This window comes from Salmo salar, chromosome 03, assembly GCF_965601325.2.
Source record: "Salmo salar chromosome 03, fSalSal1, whole genome shotgun sequence".
NCBI lineage: Eukaryota > Metazoa > Chordata > Actinopteri > Salmoniformes > Salmonidae > Salmo > Salmo salar.
Window position 1 is genome coordinate 63,483,773 of NC_138293.1, and position 27,437 is coordinate 63,511,209.

Here is a 27,437-nt window from a genome sequence, read left to right on the forward strand (position 1 = left end):
GTTATTTTAGTCGCTATGAATTTTAAGAAACAGTTATTGTTTGAAATGCAACACAAAGTATTATGGGGTATTGAGAGGAGCATTTTGCAGTGTGAGAAACCTCCCTAACGAGGCAAAGCTTAGGCAGAAAGTGCTAATAGTCTTGAAGGAGAGACAGGTTCAGACGTTTTGCTGCCGCATGCATTTTTCATGAAGTGTCCTATTCATCATTTCTGTCTGGATGGATTGTTGATATCTCACTGTTGATATCGCCCATATTCATGTTTAGAGGGGAGAGCCACCTTGTTAAGCACACACAGTAACTTAGAGTGAGTCACTTTGGACCCATTAACATGAGGGTTCCCTGTGCTGTGAGAGAGGGGGTTGGGGGTCATCAGAATGGATTGAATTGGGTGATGGCGAGATGTCAGGGCTTAGAGAGAGATGTTTACATAAGAACAGGCCCATGGGCCCTTTCCCGTCCCCCCGTATGTGCTCTCATTATAATGAAGGAGCCTTGTGAGTCAACACCAAATGTCATGCAGGAGTCAGTCATCCCCAGATGGAAACCCAGAGGCTATTTTAGACCATACACTCCTGTGTTTCAATGTATGGGGATGTTACAGCACTTATTCATAAACAATTCAATCTGAGATGACAGTGGAGAGGAAGTCCTAGCGAGGTCTGGCTGCTGCTCTGCTGTTTAAAGGGACAAGACCGCAGAGAGGCTGAAGAAGAGACGGCATTGGAGAGAAGTAGTAGTATGGGGATTGTGTTTGCTTTCCTTTGGGAAACTTTTACGATAAATGATAGATTTTCTTCCGTTTGGTTGGCGATGACAGCCGGGTGTCATCTTGACATTTCCAATGTGTGTGGTATTTCTTAACAACATGGGCAAATCTTCATTTAATAGTCCTACCGCACCTAATTAGGCTGCTTCTAATGTTCCACTCGGCAGAGTGTCAAATCCGATGTCCAATTACACAGCAAATCAAGGCCTCTGCTACCTCTCCAGCTGATTATAGAGTGAGGGTCATAGACTACATCCAGGGTCTGTCAGAGTGGGAACGGGTTACACACATGCAGGCACATGCATGAATGCACGCACACAGACAGAAACACACGCACGCACATGGTGGGATCAATACTCAGCTCGCCTTTCCCTACCCCAGACACCTCCGTCTACTCTAGACAGAGGCTCTCTGTTCCTGAAGACATACAGAGACGAACAGCGGCCCCTCAGTCTCAGTGCTAAAAAACCTAAACCTAGCCCAAAGATATTCTCTGGCTTTATTTTTGCTCCAGTGTTAAGTAGACTGTTTAGCTGATGAGACAGATATACCGATATGGTAACTTTATTTTAAGGTACACATATTAGCCACTAATTTGTAGTTTATAAGTGTGTATATAAGTAGCTTATAAGGCCGTAATTAGGTCTTATTAGCCATATATTAGGCCTTTATTAAGTATTTTCTTACTCAAACATAAGTCATGTATTACTGGACAATCCTTAATAACATGATTATTAGCAATAATAAAGGCATATTAACATTTAATAAAGAGCAAGTAACACAAGAAACAGACTCTTAATGAGCTGTCTTAATGTGGGACTGGTAAGGGGATTGTACCTCAATATGTGTTCCCTATTTTAACTGTCCATAAATTACCTCATTGGACAGAAAGGGGCACTCCGTTCATATATGCCATACAGCCAACATTCTAGTCAAAATTCTTATGTAAGCAACTACATTTCTATACAGTATATACAGTGTGTGTATATATATATATGGAAATACTGTGAATATTTATTCATGTGTATATATATATATATGAACTTCAGCTGGATAAGGACATATTATGAATTACAAAGGGTCACACCTCCCCACACCCTTGAGCAAAAACATATCATGTTTGCCTGAAACTGAGGATTTGTGTAGTTTGATTACATAATAAATTGATTGATATATGTCATATAACCAACATTCAAGTCTGATTTTAACAATTGATGTAAACAATTTGTTTCAGGCAATCATTATTATGGTTTTGCTCATGGGTGTGGGGAGGTGCGCCCCCCTTTTGCGATTCACATTATATCATGCCATACAGTCAACATCCATATATGGAAGTATATATTGAAGTTTAGTGGCTCATTTTTTAAAATCATTTTTTTACATCAAATGACTTCATTGATGGCTGTATGGCATATATGAGGGGAGGTGTGCCCCTTTCTGTCCAATGAAGTCATTTATAGAGAAAACAATTCTGCAAGTAAAAATATGGTCACACTTATAATAGGGAACATATATTGAGGTACAATCCCCTTACCAGTCCCACATTGAGACAGCTCATTAAGAGTCTGTTTCTTGCTCTTTATTAAATGTTAATATGCCTTTATTATTGCTAATAATGATGTTATTAAGGATTGGCCAGTAATACATGACTTTGAATAATATATCGCTAAATTAAGGTCCAATATATGGCTAATAGGACATAATAAAGGCCTTATAACATCATTATATACATACTTGTAAACTACAAATAAGTGGCTAATATGTGTACTGATGTCTAGACTATTCTGAAATAATAGATGCTACAAAGTAAATGAATGCAATGCATATATGTGTATTTTAACACCCAACATAGCCTGAACTTTCTTTCAGTCGCCCTCTTTTTTTGTGAATTGAATTTAATGATAATTACGGGAAAAAGCAAATTTTTTTCCCTCCAAATTTTCAAACAGGTTTCATTAATCAAGACAGACACTAATATAACATGCCAGATTCGGATCCAGGTGGTTCATGTTTGTTCAATTTGCTGTGTATAGATTGCCATGCTAAACACACTGCATGGGTCACACCTGGATACACAGCAATAGGCTAAACAGTATTGTGTTGATGTGTACCAGAGCTTAAGAAACCCCCAGAGACATGAAGAAAGAACCACTGAGATGCATGGTGATAGGTTGGGAAACGACACGCAGATAACAGCTTCATTCACGCAGTATTGTATCTCCAACAGCCCTCTAGGCGGAAATACAAAGACTTTTTCTAAATGTTGCTTTGGATAATACTTTACACACATAATAGTGTTGGATCTGTGACATCCACTTGTACTGATCTTCACTAATGCTGCAGAGCTTTGATGCAATACTGTATCAGTTCCCATTGGCTGTAGTGACCATAACATTGTGGCAATAACAAGGAAAGCCAAATTGCCTAAGGTTGGGCCTAAAGTAATTTATATATTACATTTCTGTCATTTTATTTTGTATTTTTCACACCAAATACAAACAACAACTACATCTCATCTGCCCAGACCCACACCCCCTTTCCTAGTGCCTGAATTATTGTTTGCCTTAAATTGTACAAATTTACACATTCTTATTTTCAATGACGGCCTAGGAACAGTGGCAGAACGACAAATGTTTAGCTTGTCAGTTCGGCGATTCGATCTTGCAACCTTTCGGTTACTAGTCCAACGCTCTAACCACTAGGCTACCTCTTACCCATTCTATTTCAATATTTCAATAATAAATAATACGATGTTTCCATTATGTCAATTGACAGATTGATTTCCAAGTTTTTTGTATTTGTTTTTTCAAGATGAGTGATGAGAAGAGAATCGTCCAGCCCATTGGGTATCTCAATACTTCTGACAGCCAACGTTTTATCTCACCCATAACTTTGGGACTTTATAGCATTCCCAGAGAGCATGGATTATTGAGTCATTGTTACTTTTACACTGAAGACATGACTCTGCCGTTGTGCTGTAATTTTTTTAACATTTTGTCTCTTCCATAATACATTCTATACATTAGTTTATACTGGATTAAACATACATTTTATGCTCCAACATTCCCTCCATCTTGTGCCAACATCAGTTCTTTTTAAGTCTTGGTTCCAATAGTTTATATTTTCTTCTAAGAGATTGTCAGTTGGATATGCTCCCTGCAAGGTTTTGTATATATCTTACCTATCATATAAACATCCTTTTCTGACTCAAATAAGCAGTGTGGACTCGAGTCACATGACTTGGACTCGAGTCAGCCTCGAGTCACAAATATGATGACTTGCAACTCGACTTTGACTTTAACACCAATGATTCATGACTTAACTTGGACTTGAGCCTTTTGACTCAAACTGACTTGATACCCTCCCCAAGCCCAATATTAAAAATGATGCTATTAAAAAAAAGAATCAACTCTTCATTTAACGAATTACAGTTTGAATCGGACAGCAGCCAATCAAATTGTGCCAGCTGGGAAAAAGTTGTGCGTGGCAGTGCAGAGGAATGTCGGCAGGTGAATTCAGATGGAGCCCTTGGAAAAGTGATACCCAAAATTATTATTTTTGGTTATAAAGACTAGCTGTATCAACAGAAAACGGACTGCAACTTGCAAAACATGCGGGAAGAAAATTACAGACGGAGGCGCAACAACTTCCAACTTTGTTCGACATTTGAAGCTGCACAAAGAATGGTAAGTCGTGGCTATTATAGCCGACAGCTAACGTTATGTAATTTATAACTTTGCTAGTGTAGCATGTAGGTTAACGTAACGTTAAATCAATGAGCCTCCACACAGTCGGTCAGCATGGGAACGTGATCATTGCACCCAAGATTGAGCTACAACTGGCTAGGCAGTTCGTAGCCTAAATCCTGCCTGATGTTACTGCTGTTCCTAAAACCATTGACATACGTTAGCCTACTATAACCACACACAGAGAGGGGTGTGTGTGTATGTGTGTTAAGGTTGGGCGATTGTGTACAAGCCTACATTGCCCAATTGCGCCCCATAGCAATCCTTGATAGTTGTATGTCGCAAGTAAAAGCCTTGGGTATTGAGTTAATACAATTCCCAGTCTGGAAGGGTTAGGGTTAGGGCTAGGGGGCAGTAATGACATGGCTGGATAAAAAACGTACCCGATTTAATCTGGTTACTACTCCTGCCCAGTAACTAGAATATGCATATAATTATTGGCTTTGGATAGAAAACACTCCAAAGTTTCTAAAACTGTTTGAATGGTGTCTGTGAGTATAACAGAACTCAAATGGCAGGTCAAAACCTGAGAGATTCCTTTACAGGAAGTGGCCTGTCTGACCATTTATTGGCTTTCTTTGACATCTCTTTCCAAAACTTAGGATCTCTGCGGTAACGTGACACTTCCCACGGCTCCAATAGGCTCTCAGAGCCCGGGAAAAACCTGAATGTCGTCATTCCAGCCCCAGGCTGAAACACATTATCGCCTTTCTCAAGTGGCCGATCAAGGGACAGTGGGCTTAGGCGCGTGCACTGGCCGCCCCCGTCTTTCTGTTTTTTCCTCTGTTTACCGAAAAGGAGATTCCCGGTCGGAATATTATCGCTTTTTTACGAGATAAATTGCATAAAAATTTATTTTAAACAGCGGTTGACATGCTTCGAAGTACGGTAATGGAATATTTAGAATTTTTTTGTCACGAATTGCGCCATGCTCGTAACCCTGATTTACCATTTCGGATAGTGTCTGGAACGCACGAACAAAACGCCGCTATTTGGATATAACGATGGATTATTTGGGACCAAACCAACATTTGTTATTGAAGTAGAAGTCCTGGGAGTGCATTCTGACGAAGACAACAAAGGTAATAACATTTTTGTTATAGTAAATCTGATTTTGGTGAAGGCTAAACTTGCCGGGTGTCTAAATAGCTAGCCCGTGATGGCTGGGCTATGTACTTAGAATATTGCAAAATGTGCTTTCACCAAAAAGCTATTTTAAAATCGGACATATCGAGTGCATAGAGGAGTTCTGTATCTATAATTCTTTAAATAATTGTTATGCTTTTTGTGAACGTTTATCGTGAGTAATTTAGTAAATTGTTAGTAAATTCCCCTGAAGTTTGCGTGGGTATGCTAGTTCTGAACGTCACATGCTAATGTAAAAAGCTGGTTTTTGATATAAATATGAACTTGATTGAAAAAAACATGCATGTATTGTATAACATAATGTCCTAGGGTTGTCATCTGATGAAGATCATCAAAGGTTAGTGCTGCATTTAGCTTTCTTCTGGGTTTTTGTGACATTATATGCTAGCTTGAAAAATGGGTGTCTGATTATTTCTGGCTGGGTACTCTGCTGACATAATCTAATGTTTTGCTTTCGTTGTAAAGCCTTTTTGAAATCGGACAGTGTGGTTAGATTAACGAGAGTCTTGTCTTTAAATAGCTGTAAAATAGTCATATGTTTGAGAAATTGAAGTAATAGGATTTTTAAGGTATTTGAAAATCGCGCCACTGGATTACACTGGCTGTTGCGTAGGTGGGACGAATTCGTCCCGCCTAGCCCAGAGAGGTTATTAAACCCCCCTCAGACTAAGATGTAAAACTTTCCTTTTTATTCTAAGTATTTTTTTCCCCATGTAAAGTCTATAATGACTAAGTATACTTTTTTAAAGAATGTCTTCAGTGGTGTAATTGGTATTACCGAAAATAAATACAAGAACTTTGGGATCCATGTAATTTATAAGAGATCATACAAAATGTTTTCTCAGGACTCCGTTATTGAAGATGTGGATGAAGAAATGAATCCAGATGCAGCACTGAAAGTATTTGTTAAAGTATTCATGCCAATTGCTGATCAGCATGCATCTGTTAAGAAATTAACTGTGATAACTGTTAGAGCCCTCTGGCTTTAACGAGGAATTTAAAAAGTGTATGGCTCAAATAAATTATGCAAAAGCAGTGGCAAACAAGTCAGTCTGCTCAGCTGATTGGTTGACATACTGTAAATTGAGAAATGTGGTGTCTAAACAAAAAGAAGAAATTATATTACCAAACCAAAATAAATGACATAAAACACAATGGAAAAAGACTCTGTGTCACGACCTGACCTTAGATTGCCGTTTATTTTCCCTTTTTTGGGGTTAGGTCAGGGTGTGATGTGGGGTGGGCATTCTATGCCAGTCTATGTGTTCTATTTCTTTGTGTTGAGCCGAGTATGGTTCCTAATCAGAGGCAGCTGTCTATCGTTGTCTCTGATTAGGAATCATACTTAGGCAGCCCTTTTCCCTCCTTCTGTGTGGGATCTTGTTTTTGCACAGCTCTGTAAAGCATGCAGAACGTGACGTTTGTGTTTCTTTGTTTATTGTTTGCCTTAGTGTTCTGAGTTAAATTAAATATTTTTTCATGAGCACTGAACACGCTGCACCTTGGTCTACTTTCTACGACGATCGTTACACTCTGGAGTACCTTAAATTATATCATGGGCAATAACTATTGTTATCCATCAATAACCACCAGGTATAGACAACCTTGATGGGACACAATTGAGAATGGTAGCAGAATGTATTGACACCCCCATTTGCTTTATCTTGAACCAAAGCCTAAAGAGGTGTTTCTCCACAGGCGTGGAAGGAAGCTAAAGTAATTCCACTGCCTAAAAACAGTAAAGCACCCTTTGCTGGCTCTAACAGCCACCCAATCAGTTTGCTGCCTGTTCTTAGTAAACTGATGGGGAATATTGTGTTTGACCCAAGGCAATTCAACTAGTACTGTACTGACTCAGATGACAGATGATTGGTTAAAATAAATGGATAATAAAATGATAGTTCGAGATTTATTGTTAGATTTCAGTGCAGTCTATGATGTAATTGATCATAAATTGTTATTGAATTAACTCACTTGCTATGGCTTTATATCACTTGCCATCACATCGTTGGAGAGTTATATAGCCATTTGAACCCAGAGAGTGTGCTTCTCTAACATCAGATACAGTTGAAGTCGGAAGTTCACATACACCTTAGCCAAATAAATTTAAACTCAGTTTTTCACAATTCCTGACATTTAATCCCAGTAAAAATTCCCTGTCTTAGGTCAGTTAGGATCACCACTGTATAGTAAGAATGTGAAATGTCAGAATAATAATAGAGAGAATGATGTATTTCAGCCTTTATTTCTTTCATCACATTCCCAGTGGGTCAGAAGTTTACATACAACCAATTAGTATTTGGTAGCATTGCCTTTACATTGTTTAACTTGGGTCAAATGTTTCGAGTAGCCTTCCAAAAGCTTCCCACAATAAGTTGGGTGAATTTTGGCCCATTCCTCCTGACAGAGCTGATGTAACTGAGTCAGGTTTGTAGGCCTCCTTGCTCGCACACACTTTTTCAGTTTTGCCCACACATTTTCTACAGGATTGAGGTCAGGGCTTTGTGATGGCCACTCCAATACCTTGACTTTGTTGTCCTTAAGCCATTTTGCCACAATTTTGGAAGTATGCTTGGGGTCATTGTCCATTTGGAAGACCCATTTGCAACCAAGCTTTAACTTCCTGACTGATGTCTTAAGATGTTGCTTCAATATATCCACGTAATTTTCTTCCCTCATCAGCCTTCCCTGTAGCTCAGTTGGTAGAGCATGGTGTTTGCAACGCCAGGGTTGTGGGTTCGATTCCCACGGGGGGCCAGCAAAAAAAAATGTATGAAATTGTATGAAATGTATGCATTCACTACTGTAAGTCGCTCTGGATAAGAGCGTCTGCTAAATGACTAAAATGTAAATGTAATGCCATCTATTTTGTGAAGTGCACCAGTCCCTCCTGCAGCAATGCACCCCCACAACATGATGCCGCCACCCCCGTGCTTCACGGTTGGGATGGTGTTCTTCGGCTTGCAAGCCTCCCCCTTTTTCCTCCAAACATAACGATGGTCATTATGGCCAAATAGTTCTATTTCTGTTTCATCAGACCAGAGGACATTTCTCAGTTTTGGCAGTTTTGGAGCAGTGGCTTCTTCCTTGCTGAGCGGCCTTTCAGGTTATGTCGATATAGGACTCGTTTTACTGTGGATATAGATACTTTTTTACCTGTTTCCTCCAGCATCTTCACAAGGTCCTTTGCTGTTGTTCTGGTATTGATTTGCACTTTTAGCACCAAAGTACGTTCATCTCTAGGAGACAGAACGCATCTCCTTCCTGAGCGGTATGATGGCTGCGTGGTCCCATGGTGTTTATACTTGGGTACTATTGTTTGTACAGATGAACGTGGTACCTTCAGGCGTTTGGAAATTGCTCCAAAAGGATAAACCAGACTTGTGGATTTCTCCCCACAAAAATTGAGGTCTTGGCTGATTTCTTTTGATTTTCCCATGATGTCAAGCAAAGAGGCGGTGAGTTAGAAGGTAGGCCTTGAAATGCATCCAAAGGTACACCTCCAATTGACTCAAATGATGTCAATTAGCCTATCAGAAGCTTCTAAAGCCGTGACATAATTTTCTGGAATTTTCCAAGCTGTTTAAAGGCACAGTCAACTTAGTGTATTTAAACTTTTGACCCACTGGAATTGTGATACAGTGAATTATAAGTGAAATAATCCGTCTGTAAACAATTGCTGGAAAAATGACTTGTGTCATGCACAAAGTAGATGTCCTAACCGACTTGCCAAAACTATAGTTTGTTAACAAGGAATTTGTGGAGGGGTTGAAAAATGGGTTTTAATGACTCCAACCTAAGTGTATGTAAACTTCCGACTTCAACTGTATATACAGCGTGGTGTCCCTCAGGACAGTTGCCTTGGGCCGTTACTCTCCTCAATTTTTTCAAATGATATGCCACTGGTCTTACACAAAGCTAGAATGACTATGTCTGCGGACCATTCCACACTAAACATATCAGCACCAAAAGCCAGTGAGCGCACTGAATTCTAAATAAGGAGTAACAGTATCAGAATGGGTGATTAGTAATAAACAGGTTTTAAGTACATCTAAAACTAAAAGTATTGTATTTGGTTCAAAACATTCTCTAAGACCTCAACTGGAGTTGTGTATAAAGGTAGTGACCATTGAGCAAGTTGAAGAAGCTAAACTCCTAGATATAACATTAGATGGTCAATTATCATGGTCAAGTCATATTGACAAGTTATTGTGAAGATGGGGAGGGGTATGTCTGTTATTAACAAAAATCAACTGTACTAGTTGTTCAGGCTCTGGTCTTGTCTTATCTTGTTTACTGTCTGGTAATGTGGTCAAATGCAGCAAAGAAAGACATAACAAAGCTGCAGCTGGCACAAAACAGAGCAGCGCGCCTTGCCATGAAAAGATAAGTAAAAAAATGTTGCAACCAAATCAAACATTTTGATGTAAATGGCATGCTATAGAAGGGTCCAGACACCTTTCATGTGATTTCACATGTTTTTGAGAAACTTACCCCAAACACTAAATCACTTCCTCGTCCTTGTTGTGTAGTATGGGGGCACCGAAAAAACATGAACAAAGGTTCCAAAAACACCCAAATACGTCCTTTTACAAACGGCAACACTCATTATAGTGATACAGGTTGTTAGATGTGGTACACATGAAATTGTATCATTCCATCATTTATCTGTAACATTATACAAAAAAAACCCCATGTGAAATCTAAATTAATCTGTTCCCTTCTATATCATGTCATTTTAAATCAAAAATAGAGATTTGGTTGTAAAAAATAAAACTTCGCCATTAATTACACACACAGAACTAACATCAACAACATGCATTCCAGTCTTTCCTGGTTGAGGGTTCACGAGACATTAACTGCTTCTCTTCTAGTTTTTATGAGAAATATTATTGTGATGAAAATTCCTGATTGTCTGCATAATCAAATAACGTTCAGCTCAGGCACCCATATGTACCCCACAAGACATAATACCAGGGGTCTCTTCACAGTCCCCAAGTCCAAAATGAATTCACGGCAAAGCACAGTACTATACAGCACCATGATCGCATGGAACTCCCTTTCAATTACTCAAGCAAACAACAAAATGACCTTAAAAAAAACTACATCTCGTTGAATGGTGGGGACTGTTGTTTAAAAAATAAAAAAATTATTTATTACAAAAACAACACAAGGAAGCTGTAACATTAAAGTATTAGAACATAAAGGACAAACAATACAGCATCAAGACACTATCAAACATGTATCAGTCATTCCGCAACAGAGCCATCCTTATGTGTGAGGCTGCGTGTGCCTGATAGTTATATAAAATATATGTCATAGTTTCCTTTTCCATGATCACAATCTTGTGATACCCGAACCCTCCAAGATCCCCCCACAGTTCCCCAATAGCTGTCCCTCAACCATCCGAGACCCCTCCCACAGCCCCCCCCCCCCCCGGAATAAAAAAAATAAAAATACAATTAATTCCATTCCCCACCCCCAAGAACCCCACAATGCACCAACAACCAACAGAGTGAACTAAAGAGAAAAAAGGAAAAGACAGAAGAAAACAGCAAACAACAATGCAAGAAAAATAAAACAAAATAATACATTTAAAACAAAGGACATCAAGGACAACTGAAATCATAACAGCAATGCCAGCTGTATATGTTTGTGTGCATGTCTGGCACTCTTACATGTATGTGTGTGTTCTTGTATGTGTTTATATGAATGAGTGTGTGTATATGCATGTGTACTAACACCTGCATCAGCCTCAGGCAAACCGGCATTAGCTGTAAAAACACTGCCACTTAGTGTCATTCAAACGTACTTTTATTATGTTTTATCTTTACTTTTTTTTCCTTTATCTTTTGTTTTTGTTGTTGTATTGTTTGTATTTCTTTGTGTTAAAAATGTGTGTGACTGTCCTATGCTATCCATGTATCAGTGTTTTGTTATTTAGCATGTTCTGTGTTTTTTGTGGACCCCCTGGAAGAATAACTGTTGTCTCTGCAAAAGCTAATGGGGATCCAAATAAACAAATAAATAAACTGGTCTGTGAAGATGATCGCAGTACTTCACTTCACAGCACCGTGTGTCTACTTGGATACATCAATTCAAAGGAGCCAGTGACAGACTGTGCCAAGATTTCCCCTAATTTCTATACTACAGGCCAGAATCTTTCCAGTGTGTTTTGCTTTCTAAGCGAAACAGTATTCCTGAAGTTAACCTCCAAGAGCAAAACTTTGTCTCCAATAATAATCAAGACATATATTGATATTAAATTGTCAATAAAGGGATGGGCATAAACTGTGTACTTCTGGAGGTCACCTTGGATGGCTAGAACAGAGCAGAGGAGTTGTAGAGGGCAGTGCACAGTGAGGGGGGGGGGGGGGGGGCAGATGTGTGTTTCTGCATGTGCGCCTGCGTGGTGGGAAGCAGGGAGCAGTAATTGTTGGGGAAGAGCCATATGCGCTGCTCGGAGGACGCTGGAGCTTATTAAAGAAGGAGACAGAGTGATTATTCACACAGGGCCCTCCTGTGAGAGTGACGCTCACGTCATTGCTTTTAATTAACTCTGAAACGGTTCTGCGGATTAATAACAATATTAAGACGAGAACCGAGGAGGAGCACAAACACATCCTGGATCTGGTTCAAGGTTCTAAACTACCATTAAAAAGGCTCTTTGGCATGACAAAACTCTTTTCTCCGCCTCCTTATTTTTATATATTTTTTCTCTCTATTTGTAGTAGCGTGGCAATGGATTTGTCTTTGTCATTGCCTCGTCTCCCAGGGTGTCTCCAACTCAGGGAATCGAGACTCTGACACATCCGTCTGAGAAGATTGGGATTGGTTGGAGATAATTGTCAAGCGAGTAAAAGAACGTCAGGAAAAAGAAGCCAAGGAGAGAGGAGAGGAGTGGAGAGGGAACTTGGAGAGCAGATGAAGTGCACCGGGCTGAAAATAGAATCGTATTTGCCTGCTTACCAAGAGCAGCTAACTCTTTGGTGTAGCTTGAAATGTGTCAAGGTGCTGGGGACAATGTTGACACTCTCCTAATGCAGCCCACAGAACCAAAAGAGGGAGAGGGAAGAAGGAGAGGGAGATAAAAACAGCAAGGCTCCGGGGTGGAGATGATACAGGGTGCAGAACAACTGCAGTGCTAGAGCCTGAGAACCTGCAGTTTCATGATGCACCAAGGCCAAAGGATGCTAAAATACTGGCATTGTGTGCTATTCCCAGTCCTCCCCAGCCTCCTAGTCCCTACACAGCTTCTCTCGGCCTTAAATGAGCAGAGGAATGCTCCGGCCCAGACAGCCCTGCTCTAGGACCATCAGCCTTCCTATGGACACTTCTTCAATGACACAGCACGAGTTACCCCACATTTATAACCCTTCACAGTAATTTACACAGACAGACACACTGGGGTCTCACCTCCACACCAGACCCACAGACAGACCCACAGACAGACAGAAAGATACAACCAAATCTCTATTTTTGATGTAAAATGACATGAAGATTCTCTGGTTATAGTGAGTGTAAGCTACATCCCCCTCTAAGCTATGCTCAGAGAGAGAGAGACAGAGACAGAGACAGAGACAGAGAGAGAGACAGAGAGAGAGACAGAGAGAGCGAGACAGAGAGAGCGAGACAGAGAGAGAGAGAGACAGAGACAGAGAGACAGAGAAAGAGAGAGAGAGAGAGAGAGAGAGAGGGAGAGAGAGACAGAGAGAGAGACAGAGAGAGAGAGAGAGAGCGTGAGAAAAGACATGTTTCATTAGCCAGGCAGTTACCACTTTATAAACATTGCCCCAGTCTCTGGAGATGTGCGTTGCCTGTGTCTAACTTAAGTGCCTCCCCTCCCTCCTCTTAGGAACACAATGAAGCGGGAACAGAAGGTGCATTATAGGAACATATGTTCGCCTTCGCCTATTATGTATCAACACTTTTACACCCCCCCCCCCCCCCCCCCCCCCCCATAAACATTATGGTGGACTGAGACATTATATATAGAGGAGAGGCCCTTCATGTAGCCGCCACCTCCCCTCTCCTTGGGTTTGCTGGGTGAGAAGTTTGTCAGCTTGGATAGGTCAAAGGAGTTGAACTCAGGGAACCATAGTGAGACTTGCAAAATGACTGCAAAGAGCTGTGTCAGTAGCAAGCAAACGGACACTTTTTCTAGTCTATTTGATTTCGTGCCCTCCATGCTTATCATGTCGACATTCTAACACGGCAGAGATGGATTTCACTTAATTCATCTCTTTTTATTCCAGTCCAGTGATCTTATCACGTTTTCATTCAAATGAATATATCACCAGCACACCAAAACACAAATTTGGATGAAAATAGAAAGTAGCCTAGTCTATAAAAGATATTACACAAAATGTACAGTACATCAGATAGATTGTTACTGACATTTACCCCAACCTTTATGTTGAACCCCTCACATGCATTATCTTCCTACAAGGTTACATTAGTATTCCATGGCATGGCTGAAGCCTCCAGGTGCATCAGGGGTGATATGTAAAAAGCAGCCATGGACAATAGGCCTTCCCCACGAGGACACACTCTCAGTATCTGTCCAACAGACACAAGATCAAAAACACCACACTGAACCACCAACAGATATGCCTCGGAAATGGTATTTATCTTTATGAATAATTGCCCATCTCCAGAAGGGCCCGTTCCTCTGGTAACACTGCCTTCATGTCATAATGTTAGTGGATGATGGAGAGCTCTGACCTCACTGGTCACAGAGACCAGACCCAGCACTCTTTACATTTTACATACTCAGTGTACAAAACATTATGGACACCTTGCTAATATAGAATCATTTGCCCTCAGAACAGCCTCAATTTATTGGGTCATGGACTCTACAAGGTGTCGATAGCGTTCCACAAGGATGCTGGCCCATGTTGACTCCAATGCTTCCCACAGTTGTGTCAAGTTGGCTGGATGTCCTTTGGGTGGAAGACGATTCCTGATACACATGGGAAACTGTTGAGCGTGAAAACATAGCAGCGTTGCAGTTCTTGACACAAACTGGTGCACCTGGCACCTACTACCATGCCCTGTTCAAAGGCACTTTAACTTTTTTAGGATAGGGGGCAGCATTTGGAATTTTGGATGAAAAGTGTGCCCAAAGTAAACTGCCTGCTACTCAGGCCCAGAAGCTAGGATATGCATACAATTGGTAGATTTGGTTAGAAAACACTCTAAACCTGTTAAAATTATGTCTGTGAGTATAACAGAACTTATTTGGCAGGCAAAACCCAGAGGACAAACCATCCAGAAATTTTATTTTTGAGGTGACAGTGTTTTCAATGGGTTTTCTATGTGGATCTAGATTTGTAAGGCACTTGCTTGCAGTTCCTATCGCTTCCACTGGATGTCAACAGTCTTTAGAAATTGGTTGATGTTTTTCTTTTGAGTAATGAAGAAGTATGGCTGTTCAGAACGAGGGTCGAGTCTAGTGTACTGTTGTGGTTGGGGCGCGCGACCTGAAAGCTCGCTCCACTTTGTTTTTGTCCTGTATTGAACACAATTTATCCCGTCTTAAATTTGATCGATTATTTACGTTAAAAAATACCTAAAGTTGTATTAGGAAAGTTGTTTGAAATGTTTGGATCAAGATTACAGGTAACTTATTACATATTTTGTAGTCATCTTGCACGAGTTGGAACCGATGTTTTTCTGAATAAAACACGCCAAATAAATGGACATTTTGGAGATATAACGATGGAATTTATCGAACAAAAGGACCATTTATGATGTTTATGGGACATATTGGAGTGCCAACAGAAGAAGATCTTCAAAGGTAAGGCATGAATTATATCGTTATTTCTAAGTTTTGTGTCGCGCCTGGCGTGTTGAATTATGATTGTCATGTGTTTGTTTGATGGGGTGCTGTCCTCAGATAATAGCATGGTTTGCTTTCGCCATAAAGCCTTTTTGAAATCTGACACGGTGGCTAGATTAACAATAAATTAGGCTTTAATTTGGTGTATTGCACTTGTGAATGTATGAAAGTTAAATATTTGTAATAATTTGTTTTGAATTTCGCTCTCTGCAGTTTCACCGGATGTTGTTGAAACATTTCGCTAGCGGAACCCCTATCCCTTAATTACACCACTTTAATAATGTTTACATATATTTCATTACTCATCTCATATGCATTTGTGTGTATTAGGTAGTTATTGTGGAATTATTAGATTACATTTTAGATATTGCTGCACTGTCAGAACTAGAAGCACAAGCATTTTGCTACGCTGGCAATAACATCTGCTAACCATGTGTGTGTGACCAATAAAATTTGATTTGATTTAATACTTTACCTTGCCAATTCACCCTCTGAATGGCACACATACACAAGCCATGTCTCAATTTTCTCAAGGCTTTAAAATCCTTCTTTAACCTGTCTCCTCCACCTACACTGATTGAAGTGGATTTAACAAGTAACTTCAATAAGGGATCATAACTTTCATCTGGATTCACCTGGTCAGTCTTTGTTGTGGAAAGAGCAGATGTCCTTAATGATTTGTACACTCAGTGTACCTGTATCCTTTCTTTCCATTTCAGTCATATTTTCTCTGTAATTGTAAAAGTAAGCAATGGCCAATTCAAGTGGTTTCACAATAGAATTAATCAATTAAAACAACCCTTCTGTGACCATGGGATGGATATTTCTCTATAGCAACATATGAAGAACATTGCACACAAAAAATAAAGACTTGATAAACATATCTGTTTCCTATATTTGACAACAAGTTTTACATTAGATGAATAACCTGGAGGCTGTAAGATATGCTGCCAGACATACCCTTAGGCCTACATAGATTTAAATTGAGATTGTGTTTTATAGTTGCTAGAAATCTATATGCTTTTATGAAAGAAAGTGTTCCCGCTCTCTTTTTTTAAAGAATGAGGGTGTTCTCTCTCTGACCTATACTGACAACAGATGACTCTTTGGAGATCCCCATCTAAATGTAAAATATAGCTACAATCAAGTCCACATAAGTCTTGAGTCGGGGGCGGGAGCTGCCTGCTCACGAATCAGATTGCAACCAACTGAAAATGGTGAAATAATTGATTATATTATGTGTACAAGTGTTAGGCAAAACACCCGTTAAAGCATAAAACATAGCAGGGAAGCATGTGCTCAACAGAAATGGCATGATGTTGCATTGCTCTCAACCCCCAAACCCTAACCTCTGCGTTAGCAGTAAGCCTACAAGGTAACCTTACAGATGAAGTCCACCTTAAACATTTTTAAACTGGCCGACTAGGACAAGTTGTATTCAGTCATTATGACAAATTCATTTGCAGTACCCTGTGTGAACTACATATTAAGGTTTTATTCCATTATAAAATATAATTTAAACCACTTAAGTGCTGTAATATCAGGGTAATAAGTAAAACATATACTTTGCGTTTATAATAAAATGTTCTGCGGAAACACTGGGAGCAAAAGTTTTGACCTCCTTCAATTTTATTTTTACGTAGCCTAATTAACATTAAACAAATTAACTCAAAAGTCTAATTGACAAAGCAATATGTTGGGAGACCATGCTGTTAGGGCATTGAAAAACATTACATGGGGCTTAATGAAAGATAATTGTGAGGATTGTAATTATACACTATAGGCTAATGTAGCTGTAATATGTCATGTAAAAGGGGGATGTGACCTATCCTATACGCAAGTGGTCGTGAACAGATAATAAGAGGATATTCAATCACAAAATATTTGATGCGCGCTAAAGCTGTAGTTTAATTTATGATTGCCTCGATGCATATTGCCCATGACTTGATGGTAAAAAATATATATATATATTTCTCTTATACTCTCCTGCGCTTTAGATGTTGCCGCCTTTGCCGGACGAGAAAGTTCTAGAGTCTCACACACTCGAGTACCTGAGAGCACCCCCAGGGCGCAATAAATCAATTTCCAGACCCGTCAAGTGATGCGTAAAAATAAAAACGGAGAATACATCATGCAAATTATATTTATTTCAAGCGAATGTCACGCAACTATTCCCTTGTTTTATCAACCATATACACCCGACATAATAAGCAACACTTACATTTTCCAGTATGTTCACACTGTGACGGATAAGTAGGCTTGCTGTCATCCTCTTGTTTTACGCACGAGACGTTTGGCTAATTGAGGTCTTGTTGAGTCTCTCCAGGAGTACGACGTTAGATTACATGTAATTAAATAAGTGAACTCGACAGTTAAATGTAGCACAATGTAATTTGTGTCTGAACGCATCACTTGCTGACTTGCTGCAGTTCACAGATGTATCGAGCACAGAGAAGCAGACCGTTCTTGGTTCACAATTTAAACTTTTCGCAATAATAATAATAATAATGATAGGCACTGTCTGGGATTTTTTTTTAATTCTTAAAATATCTGTCGGCTGACTAAAAGCTGCATCTGCTATAGTGCGCACTCCTTTGACTCCACTTACTTAATGTATTTTCCCCGTCTAATCAATTTAGTCTACACAAGCAGAAATGCGAAAGTAATACGATCCGAAATTACAGGTTAATATCTTATTTCTGAAAAGATAAATGATTTGTTACAAATGCGTAAAAATCTGAGTCAATTATTAAATAGCGCTAGTCCTAACTGACAAATAGATGCTTCCATAAGTCAGGCACATACACCTTTCTCACCTTCTTCTACATTCCAAGTTAAATAAACAATTACACCAGAATTATATGGCAAACTTCTCAAATTTGAAACAAGTAGGAAAGTGACATGGACTTCGGGGGAAACTGTCTGTCCTTTGATTTGAGGGATGCGGGCAATGTCAGTGTGTATTTATGCAATGAGGGGACGCGCGCCAGATTACACATCCTTCTCTCTGGGCGCGTTTGGTGCCACAGCTGTGTGTGTGACCGTCATCTGCTCGCTCAGGGGGGGGTTTGGGAGAGCACGACAGATGCTTCCGCTACCCACCAGCCTTCCGTTTCCTCGGAAATAGAGCCTCTGTATTATAAAGCGGTTTCAGGGCAATTTGATTGTGAAGCTCCGATTAAATTTCCACCAACAAAGTTACCACAGTGACATCAGGTGACACCCAGCGATAGGAAGAGAGAGGGGGAGGGAGAGCGAGCACAACAGAGTATCAAGGGATAAGGTGAGATATCTGTAATTTAGAAGGGACCTGAGTCTGTAGCAGAGAAACCATTGGAGTGCTAATTACAAAGAGCAGTAAGCAATGAGTGGTAGAACGTATAAGATCCCTCTATGCTGAGTGACTGAGCAGTATAAGACAGACAGAAACTTGGAGAAGTGAATTGACTCACCTGTTCGTTTTTGCAGAGGTCTGCCCACATACTGGTCCCATCCCCTCCTCTCATCAGCACATGGTAGATGAAGAAGTAGGTGCCAGGAATGCTGCAGATGAACTTGCCCGAGATGCCGTCGTAGTTGTTTCCCAAATTGGTGACCACGTCGTCAAACTTGAGGATCTCATAGCCTTCATGGGGGTTCTTAAGCCCTGCGTAAAAGGCCACCCGGGGCACTGTGCTGTAGGTGGCCGTGCTGATAGCTCCGTTCCCCCCCAACCCCAAAATCCCAGTCCTCCCTCCAGACCCTCGGTCTCCAGGGGGTCCCACTGGCCCCGGTGGCCCTGGCTCTCCAGGCGGTCCCGGGAGTCCAGGTTTACCTGGCCTGCCTTGCTTGCCCTGGGGGCCCTGCACCAGCGTGGAGGGCATGTTGCTGTTGTCGCTGAGGGCCTCGGCCTCTGCCTGGAAGCCACTGGAGCTGGTGCTGCTGGCCGTGGTGCCCTTGTTCAGGTAGGGGTCGCACACCATGCGGCAGGTACCCAGCATTTCAAAGTGGCTGGTGTCGGTGCCCACGGAGCTGACCAGGACGGGGATGAGGACCACCAGCACCAGGACCAGCATGACCCCGACGGCAGCCGCCACCAGGGTCTTCCTCCCGATGCTGAGTCGGGGAAGGGGCTGTGCTGCCAGCGTGGCTCTCCCTGGGGCGGAAATGGTGACTGCTGGGTGTGGGGAGCCTGCCACCGAGGAAAGGGACACGGGGATCCCAAGAAGAGTAGGAGGAGGAGCGGCGAGTGTGTGATGGTAAGAGAGAGACCCACATACACTCACTGATATGCCTCACTGCTTTCACTCACACGGAGGTAGTTCCCGTACACTCTCGCTCACCAGCGTGCACACTGACGCACATAGGGAGCACACACATACACGAGCCGACATACAGAATTTAGTCCCAAACTCTTGGCATGAAAAAGGAGAAAGAAAGAGGATGCAAAGAAAGGAACACTCAGGAGGAGGAGTGTTAGAGAGAAACAAGAGGAATGGTAAGAGGACGAAACAGAGAGAGAGAGTGTGAGAAAGAGAGACGGAGAGAGTAGTCATAGAGTCCGTGTGCGTGCGTGTGGTGTGTTTGTGGTGACGGATTCTCAGGCTTGGCTTTTTATATGGCTGTAGCAGTGGAGCCCCCCCCCCCACCCCCCCCCCCCCCCCCCCCACACCCCCCACTCCTCCTCCCCTCTCCTCCTCCCCTCCTCTGGTTGGCGTGGTTACGAGTAGGGGGAGGAGGGAGCCCCACACTGTCCCCTCTCCCTCTCTGTCTCACTCAGAATGGCTCTCATCACATCACATTACTTTCTACCATACTACACTCCCTCTGAGCCAGTGAAGAGCCAACACACACTCCCTCCCTCTCCCTTTCAGCTCTCTTACCCTGACTCCTCACTCCTTCCTTCCACTTTTGATGCTTTCTCTCTCCCCCTCTTCCCCCCTCTCTCTCCCCCTCTCTGTCTCTCTCTCTCTCTCTCTCTCTGCTTTCCTCTCTCTCTCTCTCTCTGCTTTCCTCTCTCTCTCTCTCTCTCTGCTTTCCTCTCTCTCTCTCTCTCTGCTTTCCTCTCTCTCTCTCTCTCTCTCTCTCTCTCTCTCTCTCTCTCTCTCTCTCACTCCTCACTTCTTCCTTCCACTTTTGATACTGTTTCTCTCTCCTCTCTCTCCTTCTCTCTCTCATCAGCCTCCAGCCTCTAAAAATAAAGATGGAGCACAGGGAAAGGGTTCTGCACTTTCCTGGAGGTGCCAGATATATATATGATTTCTATACTTTCTATCTGGCGTATCCACACACACACACACACCAAAACAAAACGTAATTATTACCCAGTTTTTTACACATAATGCTCAAATACACTAACAGCTTTTTACACCCTAGAGTAGATTGATGCAAAAAAAATTGGCATTAGAATCCGTCAGTTTAGGCATTGGATGCATCTCAAACCACCACATCCGCCGCTGTTGCACTTCCGCATCTGCGATGGAAGGTGACAGAGCTAGAGCGGTGTTTGTCAGACCATGAAACATCCCAAAAATCGGTCTTCTCAATAAAACATCTGTAGCGTTCGAACGGTTTGACCTACAAAACTATTATGACCAATCTGTGGAAAGGAGAGACTCTCGCGAACAAGTGTCACGGGACTCGTCTGAAGGTAACCAGTACTGGATTAAAAAAAAACGAATGGAAGTATGATGGTAGTTTTGTGCCTACCCCAATAAAGGGGGTGGGCACAAATATTGGCACAAATATCTCCTAGATTTAGGACAGACACTTCAAAACCTTGTTTCTTATGATTTCAATTTTGACTGTACTTTTTGCCATTTATGAATGTGTTATTCAATGCATTTCTATGGGATTTAGTAGTAAAGACCAAAATCAGTATTTTATCAAATAATTTGTTATAATTATATATTGTTTTATTCTGTACCTAAAGGGGTCCTAAAATTCTAAATCAAATAGATAAATGATCCATAGTATGACAACTTAAAACGATTCAATGTCAGCTTAGCACCCCTCCTCCCTCCCCCAGCATCTTAGACTCTAAAGAATTAAAATGTGTATGGTGTTTATTAAGAAGGCTAATGCTAAATACCAACACATGAGCCAACAGTACATACTGTACATACTAGTAACACAAATCCTAAATCTACTGTTGGATGGATTGGGGGTTGTGCCATCACTTTCTTGTATTTCCTGGCAGACAGCCTCCTCCTGGGGGAGATTTTATTCTGGGAACATGACAGGGTTAAAGGACAGTGGGGAGGTGCCATCCATGGTTAATGTGCCATTGACATTGACTCCATTTTACTGTTATTGTACTCCACTTTTTGCCCTCTCTCAGTGTCAATAACCGCACTTCTGCACCTCAATGTGCTGACATCGTTTCTTATTGGTATCTTTTTTAGCTATTGATTTCCTGGTTTTATTCAATTAAGGGTCCCGTTTGATGGGGGAAATATCTCTGAGCTGCAGTGATGTCATATTTTTTACATTTTCATCTTTCAGAGTGATGAATGATAAATATGGAGGGAAATGACAACATTAGAAAATAGTCAACATACACAGTTCTCCTATGGACTGTCTTTGTAGAGGAGGTCAATTCAATTATGTCTGGATTTATTTAGCATAACAAATAAGGCTGAATGAGTCTATATCTTATACAAATCCACTAGGCTTTTACCAGGGATGTGCATTACAATTCGTCATAGCAAACAATTGAGGCTAATATCCTTGAGTGCTGTTATTCAGCTTTTATTGAAGTTGTTGTTGTTGTTGTCGTGTAGCGATGAGGGCCAGGCCAGCATTGTGAAACATGATGTAAACCTCCACCAGATGGAGGGCTTTGGCGTTGTTTGCACTAGGTTTAGACAGGGCTCTCATGGAAGATTGAGATGGATCAATGCTCACCAGGATGCCTGAACATTTGTCACCACTAGGCTTGACTGGTCACCAATTAGAACATTCCACTTCTGTCTCTTTATCATCATTAAACAGCAATTGCAGTGTTATGGCATAACCGGTTGGCTGTCAAATTCATCTTACAGGGTGAGTCCATCCACAGACTCAACACACAACCCAGATAACTCACAAAAGACCAGGTGTGTGTCTGACTCGGTTGGGGGTATATTTGACCACTATGTGTTAAGCCTTATAATTGTCATGGAGTTTGTCCATATGAAGAAGCAAACAATACTTAAATTGATTTCTGGGTTTGCTTAGTCGGATTGTTTGTTTTAGGCACCTGCCGGCAGTACCTGCCAGTGAGTCTGTCGTCAGTGCACCAAATCTCTACATCCTTTAACCACTGAGAGATCAGTTCACAGCACAGAGGACAAACACAGGGGTAGAGATGCGAAAGAGATGAGAGCGAGAGAGGAAGACGGGCCGGAGAGAGGAAACAGAAGGAATTTAAAGAACAGGAGAGAAGTAGTTGGAAGCTGTGGGAGTTGAGGCATCTCAGTTGAGTAGGTTGGCGTTGGTTGGTTGGTTGGTTAGTTGGTTGGTTGGGAAGTAAGTAGGGCGGAGGGAGTAGGGCTGTTGTGGTGAGAAAAAAAACGGAATAAAAATGATGATTGAGCTGTTATTCAATACATACATAATAATAAAAAATGGCAGATCATTTTTTATTATTTTTTTAATGATTTAAGATGTCTTTGGTACATAATTGGTCTAGCCCACTGTATACTCACTTGATGAGAGATCATCTATGCAGCCTGAAGCAAGGAACAGCTTTTTTGCTACTTTCTTCTATATAGGACCTGTTTCAGATGATCACTTTTACTCTCATACTGTATGTGTACTCGCGCCAAAAGGGAAAAATATCCTTTCTATTTTATTCAGCTAAGTTCAATTATATTCTTCTTACGATAAAATCATATAATAAAAAATAATTGCACGGGACTTATAAGCATATATTGTCAACTAAATAAACAAGCCTACAGTGCATCCTATAGCATGGAGCATAACCACATAACATACAGTAGGTCAACTCACATTCTGTTCTTCTGAAATACATTTTCTACATCTCATGTTTCTTTAGACCTGACTAAACTAAATCATGGATTATTGTGATGGTGTAGATTAAATTGATTCATTCCTTTTTTTTAAATGTAGATGTTCCAAAGGCGCGCAACAGTGGTTTGTATACAGCTTGTATTCATGGAGGCCTGGAGATGCTAGATGTGTTTATGTTAATTACCGTTCAGTTACCGTGAGACCGGCACTCTTTTGCATGACAATAACCGGCTGACAAAATGTTATGGCCAGTGAAAATCGGTGTCACCGTTTTATGGGGATTGATTTGTCATTGAATGGAAGGAAATGTCTTGTATTGAAGTGACAGAACATTGAGGGTTAAGCAGTAATAAAACTCTCTAGGACTTTGGAACAAACACTTAAAAGGTTACACCTTCTCCTCCCCCTTGTAATACAATGAGGATAATTCACTTAGCTCTGTGTCCAAGTTTTTATTATCCTTAAACATAGATGTCAATCTCAATGTGACTTCCCAGGTTAAAAAGGAGAAATACAATACAATTGAAAAAACTGACAATCCTCAAAGAGACATTGTTTCAGCAATCAGACCATGTTGGTTTCGAAAAGATAATTAGGAAAAACATTGCGGGAGGCTCACAGCTCAGTTCAGCCTTGCCCCAATCCTATGGAGCTGTTCAGTGAAAGGGGGTGCTGAAATCCCCCCCACTGCTCTGCAATTAGCACCATGTGAGGGAGAAGTTAAACCTGATATTTAACTGATGGTGGTTATAAACAAGGTTATTTAGTGAGTGAGAGGCTGATTAGTGGTTTCTTATGTTGATCAGGTGTCAATCGTCAAAATAGCGGACAAAAACAAGTATCAAGGTTGAAATAGACAATGGACTTTTTCAGGGAGAGTTTGAAACATGCTTTCCGGTTTGTTTCTGTGAAAGGGGGGTTTGGAGGGGGGAGGAGAAGGTGCAGAAAGCTTTTAAAATTGAATGAGTGAAATTCTGGTCATGGCCTTAGCCCTGTGGCCTGCATTTCCTCAGAGATGTTTTAACTCGTGGCTGGGGTCAGGAGAGGAGGCCGTCTCCTCTGAGGCATCAGACACAACCAACCAAACACAGCTCAATGCACTACAGCTTTGTAGTTTTTTCACCTCAAGAAAAACAAAGATCTCAAAATGTGTTTCAGAGAGAAAGAGCTTCAGAGGTCCACAGGGAGGACAGACTGAACATACCGGAGTAAGAAAATAAGTAAATAAAAAAGGACTAAGAAAGAGAAGATGTTAAGGGTCGCATTCTTTTAAGAGAAAACTGGACCAGGTCGAAGAAAGAGTAAAACAATCAAATAAAAACACAAATAAACAGTGCATAGACACAGTCACAGTCCTCCTGTCTATCCAGTTGGGGCTGGCTCTCTGATTGACTCTCCTGTGCTGTGTGGGTCTTGTCAGGGCTTTATCAATGGGCTCCTTTCATACACAGCTGAAACAAGTCACCGCTGTCTGTGCATGATCACTTGGCTCCCACTGAGAGGACTCACAACACAGAGGAGAGAGAGAGACAAAGTCAAAGTGCAGTGAGCTGGCGTGGTAGGAGGGGAGGGGTGGGAGGGAGGGAGGAAGGAAGGAGGAAGAGAGGGGGTGCATTTAAGGGAGCTGGGTGGATGGGGTATGATAGGGTCGGAATATCGGAAAACAGTTGGCACAGAGATGACATGGAAAGTTGTAAAGGAAGTGCATGCGTGTGTGTTTGAACTAAGCCTGCTCTGTCTCACTGCTTTACTTGCTGATGAGGCACTTTAACACACTGCACATCCAGGTAAATGAAGAAACAGAGCGAGGGGCATGACTTCAGTGAAAACAAAAAACACTAACACTGTACCCTCGGGGTGTGTGCTCCACTAGAGCAGCCATGACACAGTAAACAACTGCATTGTTTACTAATGTGACAGCATTGATGACGGCCAGAGCTTTCCCATGATGTTGCACTATGATTTAAGTCAATAAGTCATCATTTTAGTCAAACAATTATATATTTGGGCTTGACGTGACAAATCTGAACTGCCCACTTCGTGCAAATTAGTGTGGATGCGGTATCTTTTCCTATGATATGCATAAATTATTTTCTTCAGCCTAGGTATCATTTCAGGGCTGGGTTGAATTGTTTATGTTACCGCCCACCAGCATGGCAAAGTTATTCCTCTTTGCGAGTGAGATGAGCCAAACAGTCTTGTATTCAGCCGCCGGAACCATATAGCAAATTATTTAAAAAATGATCATAATCCATTGGCTAGTTGGTCAATTTTCACTTATTTTCTTAGCTAGTCTGTATTAAAAATATACACTGCTCAAAAAAATAAAGGGAACACTTAAACAACACAATGTAACTCAAAGTCAATCACACTTCTGTGAAATCAAACTGTCCACTTAGGAAGCAACACTGATTGACAATACATTTCACATGCTGTTGTGCAAATGGAATAGACAACAGGTGGAAATTATAGGCAATTAGCAAGACACCCCCAATAAAGGAGTGGTTCTGCAGGTGGTAACCACAGACCACTTCTCAGTTCCTATGCTTCCTGGCTGATGTTTTGGTCACTTTTGAATGCTGGCGGTGCTTTCACTCTAGTGGTAGCATGAGACGGAGTCTACAACCCACACAAGTGGCTCAGGTAGTGCAGCTCATCCAGGATGGCACATCAATGCGAGCTGTGGCAAGAAGGTTTGCTGTGTCTGTCAGCGTAGTGTCCAGAGCATGGAGGCGCTACCAGGAGACAGGCCAGTACATCAGGAGACGTGGAGGAGGCCGTAGGAGGGCAACAACCCAGCAGCAGGACCGCTACCTCCGCCTTTGTGCAAGGAGGAGCAGGAGAAGCACTGCCAGAGCCCTGCAAAATGACCTCCAGCAGGCCACAAATGTGCATGTGTCTGCTCAAACGGTCAGAAACAGACTCCATGAGGGTGGTATGAGGGCCCGACGTCCACAGGTGGGGGTTGTGCTTACAGCCCAACACCGTGCAGGACGTTTGGCATTTGCCAGAGAACAACAAGATTGGCAAATTCGCCACTGGCGCCCTGTTCTCTTCACAGATGAAAGCAGGTTCACACTGAGCACGTGACAGACGTGACAGAGTCTGGAGACGCCGTGGAGAACGTTCTGCTGCCTGCAACATCCTCCAGCATGACCGGTTTGGCGGTGGGTCAGTCATGGTGTGGGGTGGCATTTCTTTGGGGGGTCGCACAGCCCTCCATGTGCTCGCCAGAGGTAGCCTGACTGCCATTAGGTACCGAGATTAGATCCTCAGACCCCTTGTGAGACCATATGCTGGTGCGGTTGGCCCTGGGTTCCTCCTAATGCAAGACAATGCTAGACCTCATGTGGCTGGAGTGTGTCAGCAGTTCCTGCAAGAGGAAGGCATTGATGCTATGGACTGGCCCGCCCGTTCCCCAGACCTGAATCCAATTGAGCACATCTGGGACATCATGTCTCGCTCCATCCACCAACGCCACGTTGCACCACAGACTGTCCAGGAGTTGGCGGATGCTTTAGTCCAGGTCTGGGAGGAGATCCCTCAGGAGACCATCCGCCACCTCATCAGGAGCATGCCCAGGCGTTGTAGGGAGGTCATACAGGCACGTGGAGGCCACACACTACTGAGCCTCATTTTGACTTGTTTTAAGGACATTACATCAAAGTTGGATCAGCCTGTAGTGTGGTTTTCCACTTTAATTTTGAGTGTGACTCCAAATCCAGACCTCCATGGGTTGATAAATTGGATTTCCATTGATTATTTTTGTGTGATTTTGTTGTCAGCACATTCAACTATGTAAAGAAAAAAGTATTTAATAAGATTATTTCTTTCATTCAGATCTAGGATGTGTTGTTTAAGTGTTCCCTTTATTTTTTTGAGCAGTATATATATGTAACCATTTTGTAAATGGTATAATTGGTTGATATGATAGCATTTTGC

The 27,437-nt window shown here is 41.7% G+C and overlaps 1 protein-coding gene across 1 annotated transcript in view; it reads right to left on the reverse strand.

The window, feature by feature from the left end:
• Positions 1-20,071, reverse strand: part of LOC106601038 (C1q-related factor) — a 28,208-nt gene extending 8,137 nt beyond the window's left edge. Inside the window, exon 1 of the mRNA XM_014192909.3 lies at positions 18,956-20,071. Within this exon, the coding sequence (XP_014048384.1) occupies positions 18,956-19,558 (603 nt within the window). The 5' untranslated portion in view covers positions 19,559-20,071. The remainder of the gene's footprint in view (positions 1-18,955) is intronic.
• Positions 20,072-27,437: the final 7,366 nt, after the last annotated feature.